Genomic DNA, 23,531 nt, shown 5'->3' on the forward strand with positions numbered 1-23,531 from the left:
ATGTCCTACCGCAGAAACCTGAGATCCCTCAGACCTACACAGCTGTCTGATGAGGTTTACTCTACCCTCCCTTCCCACTCAGACTTCTCCTTACTGTCTGTTAATGAGGCTACAGAAACACTCTGCTCCTCTCTCGCCTCCTCTCTGGACAAACTCTGTCCTCTGGTGTCAAACCAGCCAGACAAAACCCTCCCAGTCCATGGCTCGCCGAGGTTCTAAGGAATAACAGAGCCGGACTCAGGGCAGCAGAAAGAAAGTGGCACAAATCAAAAGAGCACACTGACTTGTCTGAGTAGCAGCAAAAACTTGAAACTTTCACATCCAGCCTAAAGGCGGCCAAGAAAACCTTTTATCAGAACAAGATCCGCAATGCTCCCAACACACGACATGTTCATGGTGTTTAACTCTCTTCTATCTCCACCACCTGCTCAGCCTCCCACTGTGCTGACTGCAGAAATGTTTGCTTCCTACTTCACTGAAAAGGTTGCTACCATCAGTAACCAGTTCACTGAGCCTGACCAACTCAGCCTTACCAAACCAGCTACTGGTGCCTCACTCTGCTCCTTCCGCTCTCTAAATGAGGACCAAGTCTCTAAACTTCTAGTCAACTCAAAACCCACGACCTGTCCTCTTGATCCTGTTCCCTCTGACATCCTGCAGAGCATTTTACCTACAATCAAACCTGCAGTAACCCATATTATCACCTCCTCTCTTAAATCCGGTGTCTTTCCCTCTGCCTTCAAGCAAGCTCGGGTTTCCCTGCTGCTGAAGAAACCCACACTCAACCCAGCCCAGGTTGGAAACTACCGGCCGGTCCCACTGCTTCCATTCATGTCTAAACTACTAGAGCAGGGCTACTCAATTCGGTCCTACGAGGGCCGCAATCCAGCAGGTTTTCCATGTATCCCTGCACCAACACACCTGAGTCAAATTAGGTGGCTCTAACAGCCAATCAGGTTCTACACAATGACTCATTAATTTGACTTAGGTGTGTTGGTGCAGGGATACATGGAAAACCTGCTGGATTGCGGCCCTCGTAGGACCGAATTGAATATCCCTGTACTAGAGCGTGCCGTCTTCAGTCAGGTCTCACAGTTCCTCCAAGACAACAACCTGTTAGATCCATATCAGTCTGGCTATAGGCAAGGCCGCTCTACTGAAACTGCTCTCCTGTCAGTTCCTGATTCCCTACGGGTTGCCAGATCCGCTGGTCAATCCTCAGTCCTTATACTGCTGGACCTGTCTGCTGCCTTTGACACGGTCAACCATCATATACTGTTCTCCACACTCTCGGAGCTTGGCATCTCAGGATCTGTCCTCTTGTGGTTTATGTCCTACCTCACAGGAAGATCATTCAAAGTATCTTGGCGAGGGGGGAATGTCCAGATCACATGGGCTGACAACAGGGGTGCCTCAGGGCTCGGTGCTTGGCCCTCTTCTCTTTTCACTATACACCTCCTCACTCGGTGCAATCATTAGCTCTCATGGTTTCTCCTACCACTGCTATGCAGATGACACTCAGCTTTTCGTTTCTTTCCCACCTGACAACACAACCGTCTCAATGCGAATATCAGTATGTTGCTGATATCTCCGCATGGATGAAGGATCGCCACCTTCAGCTAAATCTGTTCAAGACTGAGCTTATTGTCTGTCCAGCCAATCCTTCCTTACCGCCACAGATAAGAATGCAGCTTGACTCCATCACGCTTGTGTCTACATCTTCTACCAGGAATCTTGGTGTCATGGTAGATAACCAGCTGACCTTTAAGGACCATGTTGCCTCGGTTGCTCGATCTTGCCGATTTGCCCTCTACAACATCAGGAGGATCAGACCCAGCCTGACTGAACACACGGCCCAGCTCCTGGTCCAGACTCTGGTCATTTCACGCATTGACTACTACAACTCCTTACTGGCTGGCCTGCCTGCATGCTCAGTTAAACCTCTGCAGATGATTCAGAACGCAGCAGCACGTCTGGTCTTCAACCAGCCCAAAAGAGCTCATGTCACTCCGCTGCTAATCGCTCTCCACTGGCTTCCAGTTGCAGCGCATCAGATTCAAAGCTCTGCTTCTGGCTTACAAAACAATAACCCAAATGGCTCCGGTCTACCTCCACTCCTTAATCCAGAGCTACACTCCCTCTCCACAGTTACGCTCTGCCAGTGAAAGACGCCTAGTGCTCCCACCACAAGGTGGTGCGACATCAGTAGCTAGACTCTTCTCCTCTGTTGTTCCCCGGTGGTGGAACGATCTACCAAACTCCGTCCGATCCACAGAGTCCTTATCCACTTTTAAATGCAAGCTAAAGACTCAGTTGTTTAAGGAGCATTTCCACATTTAGCTTAACTCTTCTACTCAGAATGAGTTAGAAAGATTTGTCCAGCTCTTTGGCTCAACCAAGTACTGAATAAGCTGTGTGCACTTATGCCCAAGTTGATGTTGTTTGGTGAAATTGTGATGTTGTATTTAAACAAAATGACTTACAAAAAACTACAAAAGAAGTTATGCACTGCCTCTAGTACTACATGACAGCACCTGGTCCACCTGGACTCCAGCAGTCTGACTACCACTTAATGATGAATTCATGCTCGTGTTGTTCTTACTCTCATTCGCTTTGGATAAAAGCGTCTGCTAAATGACTGTAGAATAGAATAGACAACTCACAACGGTAGAATATAAAACTCCAACGGGGAGCCTGCACTCCACCAAAGCAACAATTTAAAGCCTGCTAAACCGCAGTGTTAAACAAAGTATTCCACAGAGTGGGAGCCACAACTGAGAAGGCTCAGCCTCCAAGACCGTCTGACTGGCTGAACGAAGAGCTCTGCAGGGCTGATGCAGTCCAGTGAGGTCAGCCCGGTCCTGGGGCCCATCCAGACACTTAAAAACAAATAAAAGAATCTTAAAATCAATCCTGGATCTGACTGGAAGCCAGTGGAGAGAAGAGAGAACCAGAGTTATGTGCTCACGTCTCTTTGTCCCAGTGAGGAGACAGGCAGCTTAATATTGCACAAGCTGCAGGCGGTGAAGCTCCGACTGTTCAGTTCCCACATACAGGGAGTTTCAGTGCTCTAAGTTAGAGGGAACAAAAGCAGGGATGACTTTTTAAGGTCCGTTTGCTTAGATAAGGCTTGACTTTGGTAATAAGTCTCAGCTGGAAGAAGCTAGACTTCACCACCGAGCTGACCTGTTGGTCCATAACCACACCAAGGTTCCTGGCATGGGATCCTCTTTAAGCTGCCAGTGGTCCAAGGGAATTATCAAGGACCTGAACCAGCTCAGGGTGACCAAACAGGACAACCTCCATTTTGTTCTCATTTAATTTTAAGGAATTTAAGTTTATCCATGTTTTAATGTCAGTCCTGCAATTTAGCAGAGCCTGAAGGGAATCTTTGGAAGGAGCCTTCTGTGGCCGATACACCTGCTCATCATCAGCAAAGCAATGGAAGGCAATACCATGCATCCTACATATCAACCCCAGGGGTAGCATAGAAGAGAGACCCAAAACCAACCCCTGGGGGACCCCGCAGGTCAGAGGGGCCAATGAGGTAGAAAACAGCTCCATGAACAGATCTGTCCATGAGGCAGGATTCAAACCACTTTAAGGCAGCGCCTTTAAAGCTAACACAGTGCTCTAGGTGCGCTTAAGGTATTTCAAGAAACATATCATTGAATAATTTCAATAGAAATGGTGATACATTTAATGCATTTTTATCATGACTGCATGCTAAATAATCCAGGTTTAAACCCTTCCTGTTGCCGGCTGCTGCCTCTGTGCACAGTTACTGGAATCTGTGACATTTACTACCAGGAGAGGTCCAGGACCATTCAGCTGCAGTTTACTACTGAAGCTGGTTAACTTGTTTACTCTAAATGATCAATATTTATCACCCTGAATGTTAAAAAGTGCTAATTAATACCAAATCATTTTCTGGCTTTGCTCCCCCAGTAAGACCATACTGGTATGATGCAAGAAAACTGTATATGGATAGGTGGGTTGCATCTGCACTGCATGAATGGATCAATCACCAGTAATAGTTGGGGTATCAGTGGTGCTGTTGTAGTCGGGGGCCTCAAGTCACAGGCTGGAGCCGGGTCTGCATTCAGCCAATGCCAATATGTAAAAAAAAAAACCCGTAACTCCATCCCAGACTCTCTGGGTCTCAGTCAGCAGGTTAGATGTTAAAGTTCATGACAATCCAGTTAGAAACAGACTGAATCAGTACAGCTAGTTGGGAAGGTTGCAGGATAAAGAAGAACATGGCAGCACGACTTAGACTAGCTTAGTAGCTGTCAGCACGGTGGTGGAGGGTTGATGGTCTGGGCTTGTTCTGCAGGCATTGAGTGGACCATGAAGTCTTCTGGAAGTATTCTACAGTTAGGTTTATGGTTTCCATCCAGCCTGAAGGTTCACCCTGACTTCATGCAACAGGATAATGCTCCAGCTACCACAGGAAGTCCAGGCCTCGTCCTGACCAGGTGCATGTGGAACGGAGAAGTTCTTCTCCAGGGAAGCGAGAAACTGATCACAGCAGACAGAAAGTATGTACTGAATCATGAGATGGACTCAGTTTGACCCATATAGCTTTACTTCACAACTTGATGTTGGACTTTATTTAGAAAATGATGTGAGGTGTATTATTACACAGCTGAACTTTTGTACATACAGGATATTTTGCTTGTATGCCCATGTTTACATGTGGTTTGTGTGGGAGATCTTTGCCTCTAGGGTTTGGCTGTGGAAGAAGCTGATTTCCACCCAGTTTAACGTCCCTTCGTGTTTCTGTGCAAGCTAGCTGTGAAACGTCAACTTTCATCTCAGAAGATGATGGAACTCTATGACGACCACCACTTCTGCTCCAACAAACCTGCTAACATCTTGATTATAAGATCTGGAAGAACATTGGACAGTTTCTAACTTTTCATACAAATGTAGATTTAATGTGAATATATGGGAACATCACACACTCACAGCAGGTTTGAAAGCTTAAATTTAGCAGCATGAGCATCTCCTGCAGCATTTCTAACAAGCACAGTCACATTAGCTTCACATCAATGGAAGATGTGTGTGTGTTTTACTCTTACCAGAAATGACATGGGGGATCGAGGTGACATTAAGTTTTTGCTCTGAGCCTTTAACTCCACCTTTTGGGTCCTGCATCTCCACCATGAAGGACTCCAGCTGGAAGCAGAAGAGCATTGAAAAACATTTATTGATCTAAAGATGGCGCAACATTTTCATCCAGAGTTATTGGCTGATGACATAAAAGAAGTTTATTCTCAGTGTCTTGATGGTTGCAGCTAAAAGAAAGACCATTAACAACAGCGTCCAGAAGAGCATGTCCAGAGTCCACTGTGTCAGAGACTTACAGCCATGTCATTCTGGAACTCTGGAGCACACTCAGTAATCCTGAACTCCTTCTAGCTCACCATTAACAGGTGATGTCTGAAAAACTCCGCTCCTCTTCAATGTTCAGATAAGAAAATGACCACACGATGCCTGGACGTTAAAGTTTTTAAATATAGATAAAATAACAAATGCAGGTTTTTAGCAATTTTTCATTTTCTTTATAAAAGAAAAGAAAAGTACGAGTGTTATACATAGTTTTCTATCTATAAATATCTACATCCCATAGAAGAAAGTCCGTCTATCCTCTTTTTGCAAAAGTTTTGTTTTCATTTTATTTTAAAACCTAAAATAGAAATAAAAACGTGGTTCTTCAATAATAACAACACATTTCATTTAGCAGATATTTATAATGGTAACTGGTCTGTACTTATATAGCACTTTCAGAGAAAATGCTTTACATCACATTCACACACTGATGAGCTGCCATGCAAGGTGCTAACCCGACCCATGAGAAGCTATTTGGTCTTGCTCAGGAACACCTCGACATGAGCCGAGGATTGAACCGGCAACCCTCAGGCTACAAGACGAACACTCTACCCACTGAGCCACGCCGCCCATTATAAGTTGTCTTTTTCCAAAAGGTCTGGTAACATCTACGTCTCTAAAGGAGTTTTATTTAGCTGGCTGAGGGAAAAATGGCTCTTTGGATTGGAAAGGCTGCAGACCCCTGTTCTATGCAAAGTTCCAGCTGGTAGAAACTTCTTTAACCTCTAAAAAATCCACGAATATCAAAGATTACAGAATTTTAATTCCACCATTTAACAAACATGTTTTTAATTTACATGGTTATTTAATTCAACATTTCTATTATTTAATTTCTATTATTTTCTGTTATTTAATTTAACATTTAACATTTTAATTTAACATTTTAACATTTAATTTTAACAACAACAAAAAAAAAAGAATAAAAGAACTGTACTCTTCTGAGCTTGGTTGTGTGTCAAGAGGAATGTTAATGTTACGTGTTCCTAGAGGGACTTATTACAGTGTGACATGGGAGAGTGAGGGAACCGTAGAATGTGATGTTCGTAAGAGCTGAAGAGCAATAAAGTACCAGTAAGTAAACACCGGCATCCTTCATTCTGTTAGAGCAGCCGCAACTGAGAAGAAGCAGAATGAAACAGGTTGCTGATTCTCCACCATCTTGTGCGCAATGAATTCTGGGAGTAAAGAGGGCGTGAAGGAAGCTCCACCAGTAGCCGTCTTTGAGGCTGAACGCAGTGCGGATCGGTAGGTGGATTCAGAGGCTCCTTCCAGCTGGGACAGGGTTCCACGAAGACATATGTAGCCGACGAAGCCGCACATCGAAGTGTGCAGACCCTGATATGGGACACAGCTGAAGACACTCGGCTAGCCATTAGCCTGTAGCAAAAGTTATGATAAAAAAATCTAGACAAAAATGATCCCAAACCCCTGAAAGTTAAAAATATTGCACAAGAACCATCCGATTCGTTAAGTGCGGGTGTGGCTTAGTAAACAGAGCTAACAAGCCTGAGCCGAGAGGTCTGTATGGAGAGTTCGGTAACGTTAGCTAACACTAGTAACACTAGCCAACATTGCCGAGGGTTTTGTTTATGCGTCTACTAATGTGATATAAAAAATAATGACACGAAGCGGTACTACTGAACTGGCACGGCAAGCTGTCTTTATTTTCTTTTGGCATCATCAGTACCGAACCATGATAACCGCCCAGACTTCCAGTCTGGCCTTTCAAAATAAAACACCGGAAATACACTGTTTACTGAACACTGAACATTAAATCCTTTACATACCTCCCACCCACAAAAACAAACGTCCTTGTTTCTGAACAGTAAACATTGGCATCACAACAGCAACAATATCAGCAAATATCAAAATTCAAAACCCTGACACCATGGTTACCCAAAATAAAAGTGCACAGTCACCAACAGGCCTATGTTAAACTAGTCTATACTTTATACTAGTTATACTAGCTACTACTGTTACACTACACCAAGGTGTCAACTTCCAATTACTCACCCTTTCCTTAGGTTAAAATATTCAAAGTCAGTTTTATTGCAAATTTTGCAGCATGTATAGGACAAACAAAGAATTAAAAAGTATGGCTCTCTCAAACCTTGGTGCACGAAATACAAGAATGAGGCCAATAAACAAAACAAACAAAACTAGTACCATCACTAAGTAAATAAAACAAGATAAACAGACAAGGCAAATTACAGTCAGTATGATATGTTTATGGTTATAGAGCAACAGCAGACAGCAGCTAACTTCTGGTCTGATTAAACTGGTGAAACGGGTTAAACTGGTTTAAGCGGCTGTGTGCTGGTTCCTGAGGAGGTAAAAAGTTCAGGTGTTGATGGGGGGCGTCAGAGTCCAGGGTGGGTGGAAGGGGGGGGGCAGAGCAGGGAGGGAATTCAGCATCCTGACAGCCTGGTCGACCAAGCTGTCCCTCAGTCTGCTGGTCCTGGTCCTGCCGCCTCTGGGGCTCCTCAGAAAATGGACCCCTTGCAGGACCGGGACTGCATCAATTGGAGTGAAAGGCTCGCTGCTTAGCAGGTGGCCACTCACCCCGTCTCCCTCTCATGCCAGCCACGGACAGGTGAACGAACCAGTCAACAAGTCAGCCACGGCCAGGTGAACAACCCAGCCACGGACAGGTGAATGGACCAGTCACGGACGGGTGAACGAACTCTCTGCTCACCCAGTGGATGACGTGACTGGCAGCCTAGCTCCCTGCAGGTGCACTGACAATGACCTTCATGCTGCAGGGTTGATGGTTTCTATTCCTCCTTCCAGCTACTTGGTCTTAGGCAGTTATTCTTGTCCACCACTTTTCTCATTTCCATTCTCATTTCTCTCATGTCCTCAGTGAGCCTTTCCACAACTTTGTACAAATGGCTTCTGACAGCAATGGAATACAGCCCAGCTGTTACACCATCACCTGCTGGTGGAATGGATGGATTATACAATTCAGTTTTAGTGTCTCTCTGGCCATGTCACAATGGCCTGCAATTACATGGGCTTCTTCCAAGTCATTAGCACCCTGCTCATAACATTTGGCTGTCAGGGCTGGGTCAAACCCAGCAAAAAATCTTCTCATTTTTTCCTCTTTCTGAGCTATATCCCCATAGCCTGGAAAAGCATCTTGAACTAGCTTGCTTGTCTCTGCTACATAGACTTCCAAACGTTCACCTGGGGCATGGGGGCAAGCACAGTGGTTTGCTTGGAAACAGTTAAGTAAAATGTCTTTCAAATTCAGTCAATCAAATTTTATTTATAAAGCACTTCACAACAACCCTTGTCGATCAAAGTGCTGAACAGAGATAAAAACAAGAATAAAAACATAGTATATTTCTAAATTATAAATATCACAAGTTTCTCACTTTCACACCACTATCATGTATCAGTCTGGCCTTAAACAGGGGCAGGTCCACGATGGAGCGTAACGCCTGGTCCACAGTGAAGCGGATGCAACCCAGTAGAGAAAACGACTTCTTTTCCCTTTATTTTCCCTTTATTTGTCACAATACAACTGTGTACTTTTATTTTGGAAAAAGGAAATATAATTCTCTTCCCTCACTCGGGTGGTCATGTTGAGTGATAGTGGCTTTCCGACTGGTTTAAGAGTATCATTAGTCCCGCCTTCCAGGCAGTGGTCTTAATCATGCACTAGTTTATGTTTGTTGCACTTGAAGAGTGAGCGAGGCAGGCAGTAGACGGTCTGCGCTGAGCTGTTTGAGTTACCTTGGTGAATTTCTGTAAAAAATAATTATTGTAAACAAATGTTGAATTGTTTAAGGACTAATTTAAGATGTTTACTGTGCCAAGTGACCGGAACATGAGCTAGAGAGGCTGTGTTGGCTGTGTCTTTTGCTGGGCTCATGCTGAAACCTCATCTTGGTGAGTTGAAACCACGTGCGTGCTAGAGGAAACATGCCAGCGCTATGTTGCTATTAGCATTATGCTAATGCTAATCATGGATAAATGTTAACCCATAAGAACCCGGCGTGACGTAGTTGTCACATACAGTTTCCAAGACACTTTGCTTCAATTTATGGTAAAAACTTTGCTCAAAATCCTGTTGAACACAATGTGCTACTTGTCTTCTGTCCCCTAATAGATACCCAGAAGCGGAAATCCATATTATAATATTTTTAATATATCACATGGTAATAAGTGGTAGACCCCCCTAAAAAATGTTAATTTGTTTAATTGTTTAAATGTTAATTTTTTTGTTACATTTTGTTAAAGTGCCAAATAAAGAGCTCATATTTAAAAAATTTGACTTTTCTTACCATTTTTTCATGGGTCGGGCCTCAACGGATGTTATTCCTGGATGAGGTGGAATTTAAGTTTGCAATAGTGTAATGAAGCGATTTTGATTATTTTTTTAAATTATTTTCTTGGTCAAATGTAATGGTCATCCAGTGTTAATGCACATTTTTATTGCTTGCGATGTGAGAGCTTACAGAAAATTCTTATGTAAAGCTGAGAATCAGAATCAGAAATCAGATTCTCCCATCACAGCAAGTCTGGACGCAGCTGACACGAGCGCAGTCCAGTCGACCCGCCGCCCGGGAGTGGAGGGAGCGGGGTAAGGAGCAGCCCAGGCAGTGAATCACGGGGGAATGTATCTGTAATGGTGTACTTGAGTGTGGTGCATGTATGTGTGTGCGTAGAAGTGGGCATATGAACTTTGTCCCAGTTCTCCCTCACAGTCTCTGCCACCTGATGATAGTGGGGCATCCTTGAGGGCTGATCCAGGTTGAAGTCCATCGCCCGTGAAGAGGGTGAGGGGAGGGTGGGGGACTGAGTGTCCATCAACAAGACATTCCAGGGAGCTTTCAGCCAGCCATTCAAGGCCAGCACAGGAGCCAAATTTGATAACAGCATTTGTTTTGGTTCAGGCCAGAGCTGTTTCGTCTGCCTTGAGTCTCTACAGTGGTCCCACTGGCGACTCCAATCATCCGAATTTTGGGTCAATTTCCATCCAGCCGAGCTGACAACTTCTCCAAGTTGGTGACCACCTCACGTACAAGCCCAGAAATCGCAACCAGTTTGCCATCCAGAACTGGAATAGCCTCCAGTTTACGATTCAGCTCCTGTACCGCCACAGCCGGATTGTTCATAGCTCGGCACACACCAGCACAGAAATCCGGCAGCTTGCCAGTGACTGCCGACAGTGTCCGAATTTTGCGATATGCCAGGAAACCGCCCGCTCCAAACAGCAGAAACCCAGTTATCATGAATCCGAATGTATAGATGTCCTCAGCGTCCTCGACAGAAAGAATCGACAGACACATGACTTTCCACACTCCCCAGGAATCCATCACATATCCAGCCGAAAACGTTCCGCCAGGGCAAGCAGGCTCCCCTACGCCTGTTTTCCGGTTCGAATAAATTTGGTCGATTGCATTTAGGGACCAACTGATCAGATCCATATCTCAAGATTTAAGTTTTGGAAGGAAATGCAGAGAGAGGCTCAGAGAGATGACAGGACAGTAGCAGCAGGGCAGAGTGGGAGAGGGAGGGAGAAGAAAAAGCGTCTGCCTCGGTTGAGAGCCGGAAGTGGAATGGTAATTAAATAGGGTTTATTGTTATCCTTTAGTCTTGAAGTTTTGTGTTATTTCATGCTATGCTTTTCAAAAGCTAAAAGATTAGTTTAAAAATCAATCATTTTATTGGTTAAAGATAATTAATCATAGTTTCATGGTTAATTTAAAAAAAGGGAAGAAAGGGAGAAACTCATTTATTTGTGTACATGAGTTAAAAAGTTATTTCATGTAAAACAAAGGATATTTTGAGTTAAAAAAGAAACATGCATGTGAGATATTGTTTATTGTTAAATAGTAATATGGAAATTAAGCTATATCTGTGTGACAGAGGAAACATTAAGCTGTATACAATAATACCATTATTGTTGTGCAGGCAAGGTTGTTTTTTTTTTTGCAGTTTAAGGACCTTCAGATTGGTGAGCCTGTACCCAGAATCAAGTCGAACTTTCTTCTGAAGACCCTCGTTTTAAGGGTTAATCAACAAAGTTGTAACCATTCACACCTACACGGAGGAAAGGAACTGAATTAACAGGAAAGTGACTTGACTTAAGTGTTGACTGAAGAGGACAAACACTGAGCTCAAGACCGGGGATTTTATTCCTTTTGCCGGCTTTTCTCTTATTGTTACTGTTATTATTGATACTATTGTAAATGTTATTCTTGTTCCTATTTTCTTTCTTTTGTACAAATAATAATCATTATTTTTGAGTATTGTGCCTCCAGCCATTTCATTCCGCATTCGCTTTAGTCCCGTTGTACTCCTGATGAACCTAGTAACTGGTCCACATGGTTGTAAAAAATTATAGCCTACTCAACATTAATCAGGGGTTATATAGAGCTCTGGGTCCGCGGTGGAGTGTAAGTCCGGGTCCACGGTGGAGCATAACTATGGGTCCGCGGTGGAGTGTAAGTCCGGGTCCACGGTGGAGCATAACTATGGGTCCGCGGTGGAGTGTAAGTCCGGGTCCGCAGTGGAGTGTAACTATGGGTCCACGTTGGAGCGTAACTATGGGTCCGCGTTGGAGCGTAACTATGGGTCCGCGTTGGAGCGTAACTATGGGTCCCCGGTGGAGCGTAACTCTGGGTCCGCGGTGGAGCGTAACTATGGGTCCCCGGTGGAGCGTAACTCTGGGTCCGCGGTGGAGCGTAACTATGGGTCCGCGTTGGAGCGTAACTCTGGGTCCGCGGTGGAGCGTAACTATGGGTCTGCGGTGGAGTGTAACTATGGGTCCCCGGTGGAGCGTAACTCTGGGTCCCCGGTGGAGCGTAACTCTGGGTCCGCGGTAGAGTGTAACTCTGGGTCCGCAGTGGAGCGTAACTCCAGGTCCCCGGTGGAGCATAACTGTGGGTCCCCAGTGGAGCGTAACTCTGGGTCCGCGGTGGAGCGTAACTCCGGGTCCCCGGTGGAGCGTAAGTCAGGGTCCGCGGTGGAGCGTAAGTCCGGGTCCGTGGTGGAGCGTAAGTCCGGGTCCGTGGTGGAGCGTAAGTCCGGGTCCCTGGTGAAGCGTAAGTCCGGGTCCCCGGTGGAACGTAAGTCCGGGTCCGTGGTGGAGCGTAACTCCGGGTCCCCGGTGGAGCGTAAGTGCGGGTCCGCAGTGGAGCGTAAGTCAGGGTCCGCGGTGGAGCGTAAGTCCCGGTCCGCGGTGGAGCGTAAGTCCGGGTCCGCGGTGGAGCGTAAGTCCGGGTCCCCGGTGAAGCGTAAGTCCGGGTCCCCGGTGGAGCGTAAGTCCGGGTCCGTGGTGGAGCGTAAGTCCCAGTCCGCGGTGGAGCGTAATACCGGGTCCGCGGTGGAGCGTAAGTCCCGGTCCGCGGTGGAGCGTAAGTCCGGGTCCCCGGTGAAGCGTAAGTCCGGGTCCCCGGTGGAGCGTAAGTCCGGGTCCGTGGTGGAGCGTAAGTCCCAGTCCGCGGTGGAGCGTAACACCGGGTCCGCAGTGGAGCGTAAGTCTGGGTCCGCGGTGGAGCGTAACTCTGGGTCCCCGGTGGAGCATAACTCCGGGTCCGCGGTGGAGCGTAACTCCGTGTCCAAGGTTGAGCATAACTCTGGGTTGTCACGGGGTTCTTTCCACTTCCTTCTCAGGGTGGAAAAACTCAGGCAAATGAAAGATGTAATATGCTTGTGACGTTTACACAGATCCTGATCGGTTGTTACCTCCTTGGTGTCCATCCCAGCACTGCCCCTCCCACTAGGCTCAGTATCCAAATGAAAAACACAAAAACAAGTCACATAATTAAATCATTCTCCCTACAGAAATACACCTTTGCCACCATTTAATTCCCCCTAATTAATGCCAACACAAAACACCTTGACCCAAGTCACATGATCCAGGAACATGATCAAGGTCTTCCTATTTAGGGACAGCAAAATCCTTCTGCTGGGTTTTGCTAAACCATGCAGGATGCAACCCGCATACCACACTCCACGACAACTGGTGAGTGTGTACGTGAAATGTCTGCCTAAACCAGGTGAGAGCCACCAAGTGTGCACCCTTGGCTATGCAACTCATACAGAAAAGGGGTGATGAAAATTTAAAAGGAATAATGATGTCCATTTCTAACAACGACAGAGGGAGAGAGAAAAAGTGACGTGTGTGTATGTATGTGTGCGCACGGATGTGTGGCGCTCATGTGTCCATGCGCTGACCACAGTCAAACAGAGCAGTGGCGCTGCTACCTGACATCATCCTCCTCCTTTTGGAGGTTGACGGTGTACGGAAACCTAGAGAGGAAATCCGCCACCACATACAATATAATACAATATAGTACAATATTGGCTGTTCTGCTCCAGGTTCTCCTTGGGCCAGCACCACTCCAAGGCCAACTGCTGAGTCATCCACCTGCACCAGAAAGCGTTTACTGAAGTCTGAACTTTTCAGAACAGGATAGGAACAATCCTGAAGTGTCTGGAAAGCTGCTTCACAGTCCTCTGACCAGGTCATAGGATTTTTATGTGCCTTACTGGTTAGTGCTGTGAGAGGGCAGCAATGGCTGCAAACTGGGGCACAAACCTGCGGTACCAGCAAGCTAATCCAAGGAAAGACCATACCTCCTTCTTGGTACGCAGGCAGGGGCAGTTCTGAATCGCCTCCACTTTATCCACTTGGGGTTGCACTTCTCCACCTCCGAGTAGGTATCCCAGGTACCGTGTTTCCTGCTGTCCCCACTCACGCTTTGCTGTATTCAATGTCAGTCCAGCTTTCTGAATTTTTCCCAGAACCAGTGATAAATGTTGGACATGCTCCTCCCATGTATTGCTGAAGACCACGACATCATTCAGATGCACTGCAAAAGTCACAGCCTTAGAGAACCCGGTCCATCAACCTCTGGAAGGTGGCTGGGGCACCGTGCAGTCCAAACGGCATCACTGTGAACTGATATAGCCCTGTTGGTGTTTGGAACGTGGTGTACGGCTGGCATGTCTTTTCCAGCGGCACCTGCCAGTACCATTTGCATAGGTTCAGAGTGGAAATGTACTTGGCCGCTCCAATCTTTTCCAGCAATTCATCAATTCTTGGCATGGGATAGGCATCAAATTTGGAGACTGAATTGAGCTTTCTAAAATCGGTACAAATCCGATGAGACCCATCCTTCTTGAAGATGAACTATTGGACTGGACCACTCGGAAGTAGAGGGCTCAGTCACGCCAAGGTTTAGCATCTCTTCCACCTCCTGCTGAAGTTTCCACACCAGGTGTTGTGGAACACGATAGGGCCACTGGTGAATAGGGCATCCGTCTTTAAGGCGGCTCAGGTGTTCAACCAAGGTGGTTTTCCCCGGGTTGGCAGCAAATATTGGTGAAACTGCCTGAAAGACCTGGCGGAGCTGTGCGGCCTGCTCTGATGCAAGATGGTTCAGTTCAGGAATAATCTTGGTGTGTGGGACTTCGGGTCCAATCTCGTCCTCCACTCCGGTGTCCACCCTCGTCACCACCAGTGCCTTCACCGGAACCTGAGTTGGACTCTCCTTCCACTCCTTCAAAAGATTGATGTGGTAAGTCTGTTTTGGTTTTTTCTTGTCTGGGTGATGAACCTCATATGTGACGGGACCCATCTTCTGGATAATGGTGTATGGCCCCTGCCATTTTACCAGGAGTTTACTATTGGAAGAAGGAAGAAGCAACAGGACCTTTTGGCCAGGCTGAAATTCTCTGTGAAGAGCCTGTTGGTCATTCCAGGTTTTTTTATGTTGTTTGGCCTCCCGCAGGTTGACCTCGGCCTCCTCCTGGAATTTTGCCAGCCGCTCCCTCATTTCCAGCACAAACTGTATCACCCCTCTGTCGCTGGTTGTTGTGGGAGTCTCCCAGGTATTCCAAAGCAGATCCAATGGTCCCTGAACATCCCAACCATATAGCAGCTCGAACGGGAGAAGCCTCTGGAAGCCTGGGGAACCGCTCGGTAGGCAAAAAGCAGGAATGGCAACCAGTGATCCCAGTCCTTACCAGTGTCATCCACAAACTTCCTCAACATCTTTTTCAGGGTTTGGTTTAATCTTTCAACTAAACCATCGGTCTGTGGGTGGTATAGAGTAGTTTTAATTGCTGAAATGCCAAGCTGCTTATGGAAGAGTTGCATTAACCTGTAGGTGAAGTTTGTTCCTTGGTCAGTCACAATCTCTTCTGGAGTCCCCACCCTAAAAAACAGCTGTACTAATGCATGTACCACATTTGGGGCAGTAATGGAACGTAAGGGGAAGGCTTCTGGGAATCTAGTAGCATAGTCACACACAACCAGGATGTATTGGTTACCACGACTGCTTTTCATCAGTGGGCCTACAATGTCTATAGCAATTCTGCGAAATGGAGTGGAAATTGCTGGAAGAGGTTGAAGCAACCCTCTGTCTGACTTGCGAACAGCGCATGTTTTCTGGCATGTGGGGGAAGTGGCACAATAATTTTGAACGTCAACATGCATAGAGGTAAAAGCGAGAACTGGCCCGAAGACATGTCTTATGACGACCAAGGTGTCCTGCCAGTGGCCAACAGCTAGCAGGTATAACAAGGCGTTTCAGATCATCATCATCATCAGTTGCATACAACACATCATTATCAATAATAAACCTTGTTTTTCCCCATGCAGTTTCTATTTGTTTCTTTTTCAACTTTAGCAAACAATGGTTTCAAACTTTCATCTTGTTTTTGCAATACAGAAATATCTTCTGGAATGTCCCATGCTAAGCTTGATTTTTCAGGCTCTGTTAGCCTCAGCTGCTTCTCAAAGCACCATTGGCGATGTGATTTTCTTGGCCCTTTAGTGCCACCCTTACACAGACTACTGTCAAGATCTGGCAAGGGCTGGACACCGGCTTTTGCCTGGGCCTGAGTGGTGACAGGACATGAAACATTCACACTGATTTCAGTTTTGTCTCCAGAGTCTATTAACAGTGGTTGTTTTTTCTCCTGCAACAAGTGCATCAATACAGGCACATCACATCCCAGAATAGCATCCACAGGTAAGTGTTCCACAACCCCAAAAGTTAGCACATAAGATTGTCCATCAATAGTAACAGTCAACTCAGCTTTAGGATAAAAATGTGTTTCCCAATGAGCACACAAAATGCCTGCTTGTCTGCTGTAATCCACATAGCTGTCATGGTTCTGTGTGTATGTGTGTTTGAGTTTGCAGGTAGGGCTGAGCAGGTTGCCATGGGGACAGAGGGCGGAGGCTGGAGCCACAATTGATACCACCTGCAGCTCATCAGCATGCTCGTTAGCTGGCTTTACTCCCAGCTATTTAGGATCAAGCAGGAGCTCCAGTCATTCTTTGCAGCGTGGTAATCAGGCCTCTTTCTTCGATCTGTCTTGTGCCTTGTTCTCTGGAAAGCTTATCTTGTCATCTCTATTCCTCAGCCACAGACCTTGACTTCTCGGATAACCACTGCACCCAGGTTAAGGACTATTCCTCGTACCAAGCTGACTGCCTCCCTGCTCGCCCTGCCTGCAACCAAGCTCATATCACCACCACCAGAAACCATCTCTTGGCTACTCCTCCACCATCGGTCTACCTCTGGAACACAGTAAGCCGCTGCCTTAGCAGACATTATCCCGCACCTTCTCAGACCAGCAGTAATCTTCTGTCCTCTCATAGGAAGAACCATCCGGACCTGGACCACGCCACAATACTTATTATTAATAAACATTGTTTGCACTTTCCTCCTTTGCCTCTCTGAGTGTTCTGCTTTTGGGTCCGCTTCCTGGTACCGCGGCCACAGGCCGTGATAATAGCCTGCAGGCACCTAGCAGCGCTTTATAAGAGACATAAAGCTACCAGTATCCAACATAGCAGTAATAGTCTGACCATTAACTGTCACTGTTTTGTATAGCCTGGCATCCATGCCCTTGCCTCCATAGAGCTCCACAGGACACACAGAAGCTTTAAGGCCTAATTGCTGGCAATAAAAATAAACAAGGTCCTTTCCAGATAGTAGTTGGTTTGGGGCAGAAGCGGTAGTACCTGGTTGTTCTCTCTCTTTGCCAGTCTTGGTTGAAAGTGCTGAGGGGTTGGCTGGGGGGTCATGTTACTGGAGCGTGGAGCTGATCCTCCCCTCTGGGCGTTGAGAATATTGTGCTGCCAATTTAGCTGCTGCAAGCCCCTCTGTTGGTTCATGTTCATTCACCCAGGTCCTCACTTCAGCAGGTAGCACTTGCAACAGCTGTTTCATGATGATGGTTTCCCCGATCTCCTCCTTGCTGTGCTCTGCAAGCCGACTCCAGCGTCGGTAGGTCTCAATGGGGTTCTCACCAGGCGGCACTGAGGTTGACTGGAACTGCTGCCGGTAGGTCTCTGGAAAAATATTAAACTTGGCCGGCAGGGCGGCTTTCAGGTCACTATAGCAATGGGTTCTGCCTCATCCATCGCAGTGTAGGCCTCCAGTGCTTTGCCAGACAGCAGCGGAACAAGACGACATGCCCACTCGCGCTTGGGCCACTTCCAGGTGCAAGTAATCACTTAATCACTGCAGACACCGCACCGATCTGCCTGTCTATCTCCCGCTCCATCCTTCCCACACCTTTGAACAAGACCCCGAGATACGTGAACTCCTCCACTTGGGGCAGGACCCTATTGCAGACCTGGAGAAAGCAAGGAGGTGCTGATTCTCATCCCAGCCGCTTCACACTCGGCTGCGAATCGCTCCAGTGAGAGCCTAAGATCACAGCCCGATGAAGCCAACAGAACCACATCATCCACAAAGAGCAGAGACCAAATCCTGAGGCCACCGAACTGGATCCCCTCAACACCTCGGCTGCGCCTAGAAATTCTGTCCATAAAAGTTATGAACAGAATTGGAAACGACTCTGATTTACTGCCAGCAATGCGGACAAAACTCTGACACCGGTCGTACAGGGACCGGACAGCTCGTACCAGCAGGTCCAGCACTCCATACTTCCGGAGTACCCCCACAGGAGTCCGCGGGGGACACGGTTGAACGCCTTCTCCAAATCCACAAAACACATGTAGATTGGTTGGGCAAACTCCCATGCCCCCTCAAAGACCCCAAAGAGGGTGTAGAGCTGGTCCACTGTTCCACGACCAGGACGAAAACCACATTGCTCGTCCTCAATCCGAGGTTCGACTATCCGACGGGCCCTCCTCTCCAGCACCCCTGGGTAGACCTTAGGGGCCTGAGGAGTGTGATCCCCCTGTAGTTGGAGCACCCTTGGGAAACTGTGTGACATTATGAGGTCCAGTGTGTGAACATGTTTGTGTTTGGGGGCATTGACTGATGGAGTTAGGTCAACAGAGGTTAACAGGGTTTGAAAGTCATTAACCAGTTGACTGGATGGACAACAAACATGAATATTTAAGTCCCTACAAATAAGAAAAAGGTCATAGTTTGGCATTATTACACCAAGAAAATCAGAAAATTCAGTAATAAAGTCCTTATTGTATTTAGGAGGACGATCTAGAACAGCACACAGCGTGGGGGATGCCGGCTGCAGTTCAAAGCTACTATAGTTCTTCCACGGAAAGCAGCGACAGCCCACGTTCTGCTTGTACACTGCAGCCCCGCCTCCACATCTCGTCACTCGGCAAGTTCAGGAAGGAACAGCCGGGAGGAGGATTTCAGAGAAAGTGCTGTTATCACCTGGTTTAAGCCAGGTGTTTATGTCTTTGTCTAAATGCTTCCTGAAACTTCTCCTTTACAGCATCATGCCTGGACAGCTGCTGGTAGACTATCCCACAGGAGAAAATCCTTTCCAGCTCATACAGGTGAAACGCAAAAACTTACAACATTGCGTAAAACTTCATTTATTTCAGTAATTCAACTTAAAAAGGTAAATTAATATATTATATAGAGTCATTATATGCAAAGTGAGATATTTCAAGCATTTATTTGTTATACTTCCTGCTTCTCTCCTCTGCTGAAGCTTGCTGTTTCGCTCTCCTCCTCTGCTTGCATTTTTCTGCCAATATTCTTATTTTTCTAATGAAGAAAAGTATGAGCAACGGCTCCTGGATACTTATTAATCACCGGGACTGTATTTTGTGGTAGATTTAGTTGGATACTACTATTTTTTAAGACTCTTACAATTTTGTCAGCGTCATGTCAGCGTGGCCTACAAACAGCAGAAGCCTTATCTACAGTTACTCAGGAGCTAAAGTTAACTAGCTGCAAGATGCCGCCCTTCTCTACAGATGACTAGCACAAACTTCTACAGAGGATCAACATGCTGGAAACAAAGATTCAACAGCTTGAGGTGAATGTGGAAGTGAATGGATTGTATGGAAATGAAACTATCTTGCCTTTAATAAAAACCAGTGGACAAGATCTTGCTAACACACAGCTAATTAGCACAAAAGAAAAAGGAGGACAATGTACAAGGTAATAAGTCTTTCACTGATAGTCCCCCTTGGAATGCTCTTGGTGCAAAGCCAAAGAGTAAATCATCTCATAGGGAAATGGGAGGACAAGTAACAGGCAGAGCCCAGTTTGCTGAGATTAGCGATGCGACCGGCTGGCCTGCTCTGCCATCCAGACCAAGCATATCCTCAACCCTCATTAGCACGACACAATCGTGGCCAGTTATCAGAAGGAAAACTAACAAATCCTCTCCACAACAACCAGACATGCAACTACAGAACAGGTTTGCTCCACTGCTGCAGGATTCTGGATCTACATCTGATGATTGGAATGAAATCTCCCTACACACCAAGGTTAGACCAAAAAACAAATCAGAAAGTAAAAGGGGACAAGATGGGCCTCAGACTCTGATTGTTGGTGACTCGGTGTGAAAGACGTGAGAAATGTGTGTGGAAAACGTACAAAAGTACTGTGCTTTCCCAAGGATATGGTATCAGATGTGAGAGGCAAAATTACGCAAATTATGGTGGCGCACCCAACTGTGGAAAACCTCATCCTGTATGTGAGGTCGAATGATGTTGTGAAACAACAATCTGAGGTGCTGCAGCAGGATTTTACTGAACTGCTGGATACGATCAGCTGTCTGGATGCCCAGATATTCATCAGTGGCCTCTTCCTCCCATCAGAGGAGGAGTGGAGAGATTCAGTAGGCTGTTTAGTCTGAATACATGGCTGTTGGCTGTATGTACCACACATCCAGTTCATTTCATAGACAACTTCAACTTCTTCTGGGACCGCAGGCACTTTTTTAAGATGGATGGATTCTGCCTGAACAGGTCAGGAGTGAAGCTGTTCGCCTCCAACCTGTTTTATTTTCTGAACAGACTCTGTTCCCTCGGACAAGGACAACAGACAAGAGAGACCAAAACAAAGTGATAAGACACAGCCTAGAGGAAACCTTAAGAAAAAACCACCTCAGCCCCCTCCTGAAGAAAGCCCCAAAGCTCTCAACGAGGACCCACCCCCTTCATCTCATCATACTCCATCCAAGTCACCCTCCCTCTCCCCATCCTCCCCACCCCTCCTGGACTTCACCTCCCAGATGAAAGAGCTGGTCACTATTGCGACCAAACTAACCCTATGCCCCATTATGTTTCAGTTCCCTATAAACCCCCCACCGGGGCGGCTAAAGGGGGGGGCACCCAGCCCCTCCTGTACCACCATGCCAGCTTCATGTTTCGGATGTATGATGTGGGGAGGGACCAGGCTGCGTGGATAACAGCAGTCATGATTTCCCAGGTCCAGCTGGATCCCTGTTTATAAGAAGGTTAAAAAATATCTGCACTGTTTGGTAACAGAAGGATAAAAGCAGCTCTGTCAGAACACAGAGAGCTGCTTTCTAAAAGGTTTCTAAGTAGAGTTAACATACCCTGTGAGCAACAGCGTGTACCCAAACATAGGGTAAACAATTCCAAACCCATTAAGTTAGCTTTATTAAATGTTAGGTCATTAGCAGGGAAAACATTTTTAATTAATGATTTTATAACTGAGCACAACCTTGATTTTATATTTTTAACAGAAACTTGGTTAAACCAAGATAACAACACAGCTGCTCTTATCGAATCAACCCTCCCAACTTTAGTTTTATCCGTGAGGTCAGACTGAACAGGAGAGGAGGGGGGGTTTCATTTAATGAATCATTTCAGTGTAAGCAGTTATCTCTTGGAAGTTTTACTTCTTTTGAATACGTGGCTCTTCAGTTGAAAGCTTATTATAAAATAGTATATCTAAATTTCTATAGACCACCAGGGCACTGCACAGAATTTTATGAAGAGTTTAGTGAACTGCTGCTACAATCTGTTTGGATTTTGACTGTGTAATTATTGTTGGTGATTTTAACGTCCATGTAGACAACCCTCAGGACAAAGCGACTAAAGATCTGGGCCCACACACATTAAAGGACACACTCTAGACTTGGTGATTTCGAAGGATTTGGATGTTTCCATGGTTACTGTGTGTGATGTGGGCCTGTCTGATCATTACTGTGTTTTCTTTGAGTGTACAGTTTCTGTTCACACAAATGTCTCAACAGAGATGATCACAAAACGGTGTATAACTAAAAACACGACTGGGATGTTTAACCAGGTCTTCTCTTCAACACCTGCCCTGTCAGGCTGTTCAGCCAATGAGCTTGCTGCTAGTTTTAATGCTAAAATGTTAAGTATTATGGATGTCATTGCTCCTGTTAAGGCAAAAGTTGTCTCTGGAAAGAAAAAGACTTCATGGACAAATTCCACACTGGTGAAAAATGGAAAAAGAGAGTGCCAGAAAGCCGAGTGCAGATGGAGAAAAACAAATCTACAGGTTCATTATGACATGTATAAAGAGAAACTTCACTCTTATAATCTACAACTGAAGAATGCAGGAAGTCCCATTTCTCTGACATTATTAGCAAAAACTATCATAAAGTTCAGGTCTTATTCGCTATTGTTGACCAGTCAGGTTTTAGACAGCACCACAGCTCTGAGATGCTCTGACCAAAGTCATTAATGACATATGTTTGAATACAGATGATGGTAAAATGTCAGTCTTAGTCTTACTGGACCTCAGTGCTGCATTTGATACAGTCGACCATAATATATTACTTAAACGACTGGAGAACTGGGTGGGCCTCTCTGGCACTGCGCTACACTGGTTTAAATCTTATTTAGAGAATAGAAAGTACTTTGTGTCAGTAGGTAATTTTACATCTGAGCAGACAAGAATTACATGTGGAGTTCCCCAAGGTTCCATCCTGGGGCCTCTTCTGTTTAACATCTACATGCTCCCACTGGCACAGGTCATAAAGAACAACATTAGTTACCATAGCTACGCAGATGACACACAGGTATATATTACAATGTCACCAGGAGATCGAGGCCCCGTACAGGCTCTTGGTAAATGTATTAAGGAGATTAATGACTGGATGTGTCTGAACTTTCTCCAGTTAAACAAAAACAAAACTGAGGTGATGGTCTTTAGAGCCAAAGAGAAACGATTAAAGGTCACCACAGAGCTTCAGTCTATACACCCAAAAACCACCAACCAGACCAGAAATCTGGGTGTAGTGATGGACTCAGACCTTAACTTTGAGAAACACATTAAGGGAATCACAAAGTCAGCTTACTATCAGCTTAAGAACATATTAAGGGTAAAAGATCTGATGTCGGCTTGACCCAGTATGAACCTACCAGAACCCTCAGGTCCAGAAAGACGCTGGAGAGTTAACTAACTAATAAAATGAGCTACAGGTGCAGTAAACATCTGTCACGTCTAGAAAGTCCTAAAAATATCATTTCATCACGTCATGAAAGTCCTGGAGAGACTCTTACTGGCTCACCTCAGCAAGCAGGTGAAGACCTTTCAGGACCCACTACAGTTTGCATACCGTAATGGGCTTGGGGTTGAAGATGCCATCATATACCTGCTTCAGAGAGCCCACTCTCATCTGGACCAGTCAGGCAGCACTTTGAGGGTCATGTTCTTTGATTTCTCAAGTGCTTTTAATACGATTCAGCCTGCTCTGCTGTGTGAGAAGCTGCAGAAATTCCAGGTGGATCCCTCCACAACCACCTGGATTTACGACTACCTCACAAACAGACCACAGTTTGTGAGACTGAAAGGTTGTGTGTCTGAGATGGTGGTCAGCTGCACTGGAACACCACAAGGGACTGTACTTTCACCATTTCTATTCACGCTGTACACCTCAGACTTCCAGTACAACTCTGAGTTCTGTCATCTGCAGAAATACTC

At 46.0% G+C, this 23,531-nt stretch overlaps 1 protein-coding gene and 1 long non-coding RNA gene across 3 annotated transcripts in view; one reads left to right on the forward strand and one right to left on the reverse strand.

The window, feature by feature from the left end:
* The window catches only part of rgs9a (regulator of G protein signaling 9a), a 49,601-nt gene that overhangs the window by 21,555 nt on the left and 4,515 nt on the right, over positions 1-23,531 (reverse strand). Inside the window, exons 1-2 of one of the 2 annotated variants that reach the window (XM_042001391.1) lie at positions 6,464-7,050; positions 5,085-5,181 (exon numbers count right to left, since the gene is read on the reverse strand). In XM_042001391.1, the coding sequence (XP_041857325.1) occupies positions 5,085-5,181; positions 6,464-6,490 (124 nt within the window). In that variant the 5' untranslated portion in view covers positions 6,491-7,050. Of the gene's footprint in view, positions 1-5,084; positions 5,182-6,463; positions 7,051-23,531 lie in introns of those variants that run through there. The other variant, XM_042001380.1, reaches the window with a different exon arrangement.
* LOC121650379 lies at positions 16,135-17,088 on the forward strand. Its single transcript, XR_006012259.1, has 2 exons — positions 16,135-16,952; positions 17,024-17,088. It is a non-coding gene; the product is annotated as an uncharacterized LOC121650379 (long non-coding RNA).

Source organism: Melanotaenia boesemani, chromosome 2 (assembly GCF_017639745.1).
Source record: "Melanotaenia boesemani isolate fMelBoe1 chromosome 2, fMelBoe1.pri, whole genome shotgun sequence".
Classification (NCBI taxonomy): Eukaryota; Metazoa; Chordata; class Actinopteri; order Atheriniformes; family Melanotaeniidae; genus Melanotaenia; species Melanotaenia boesemani.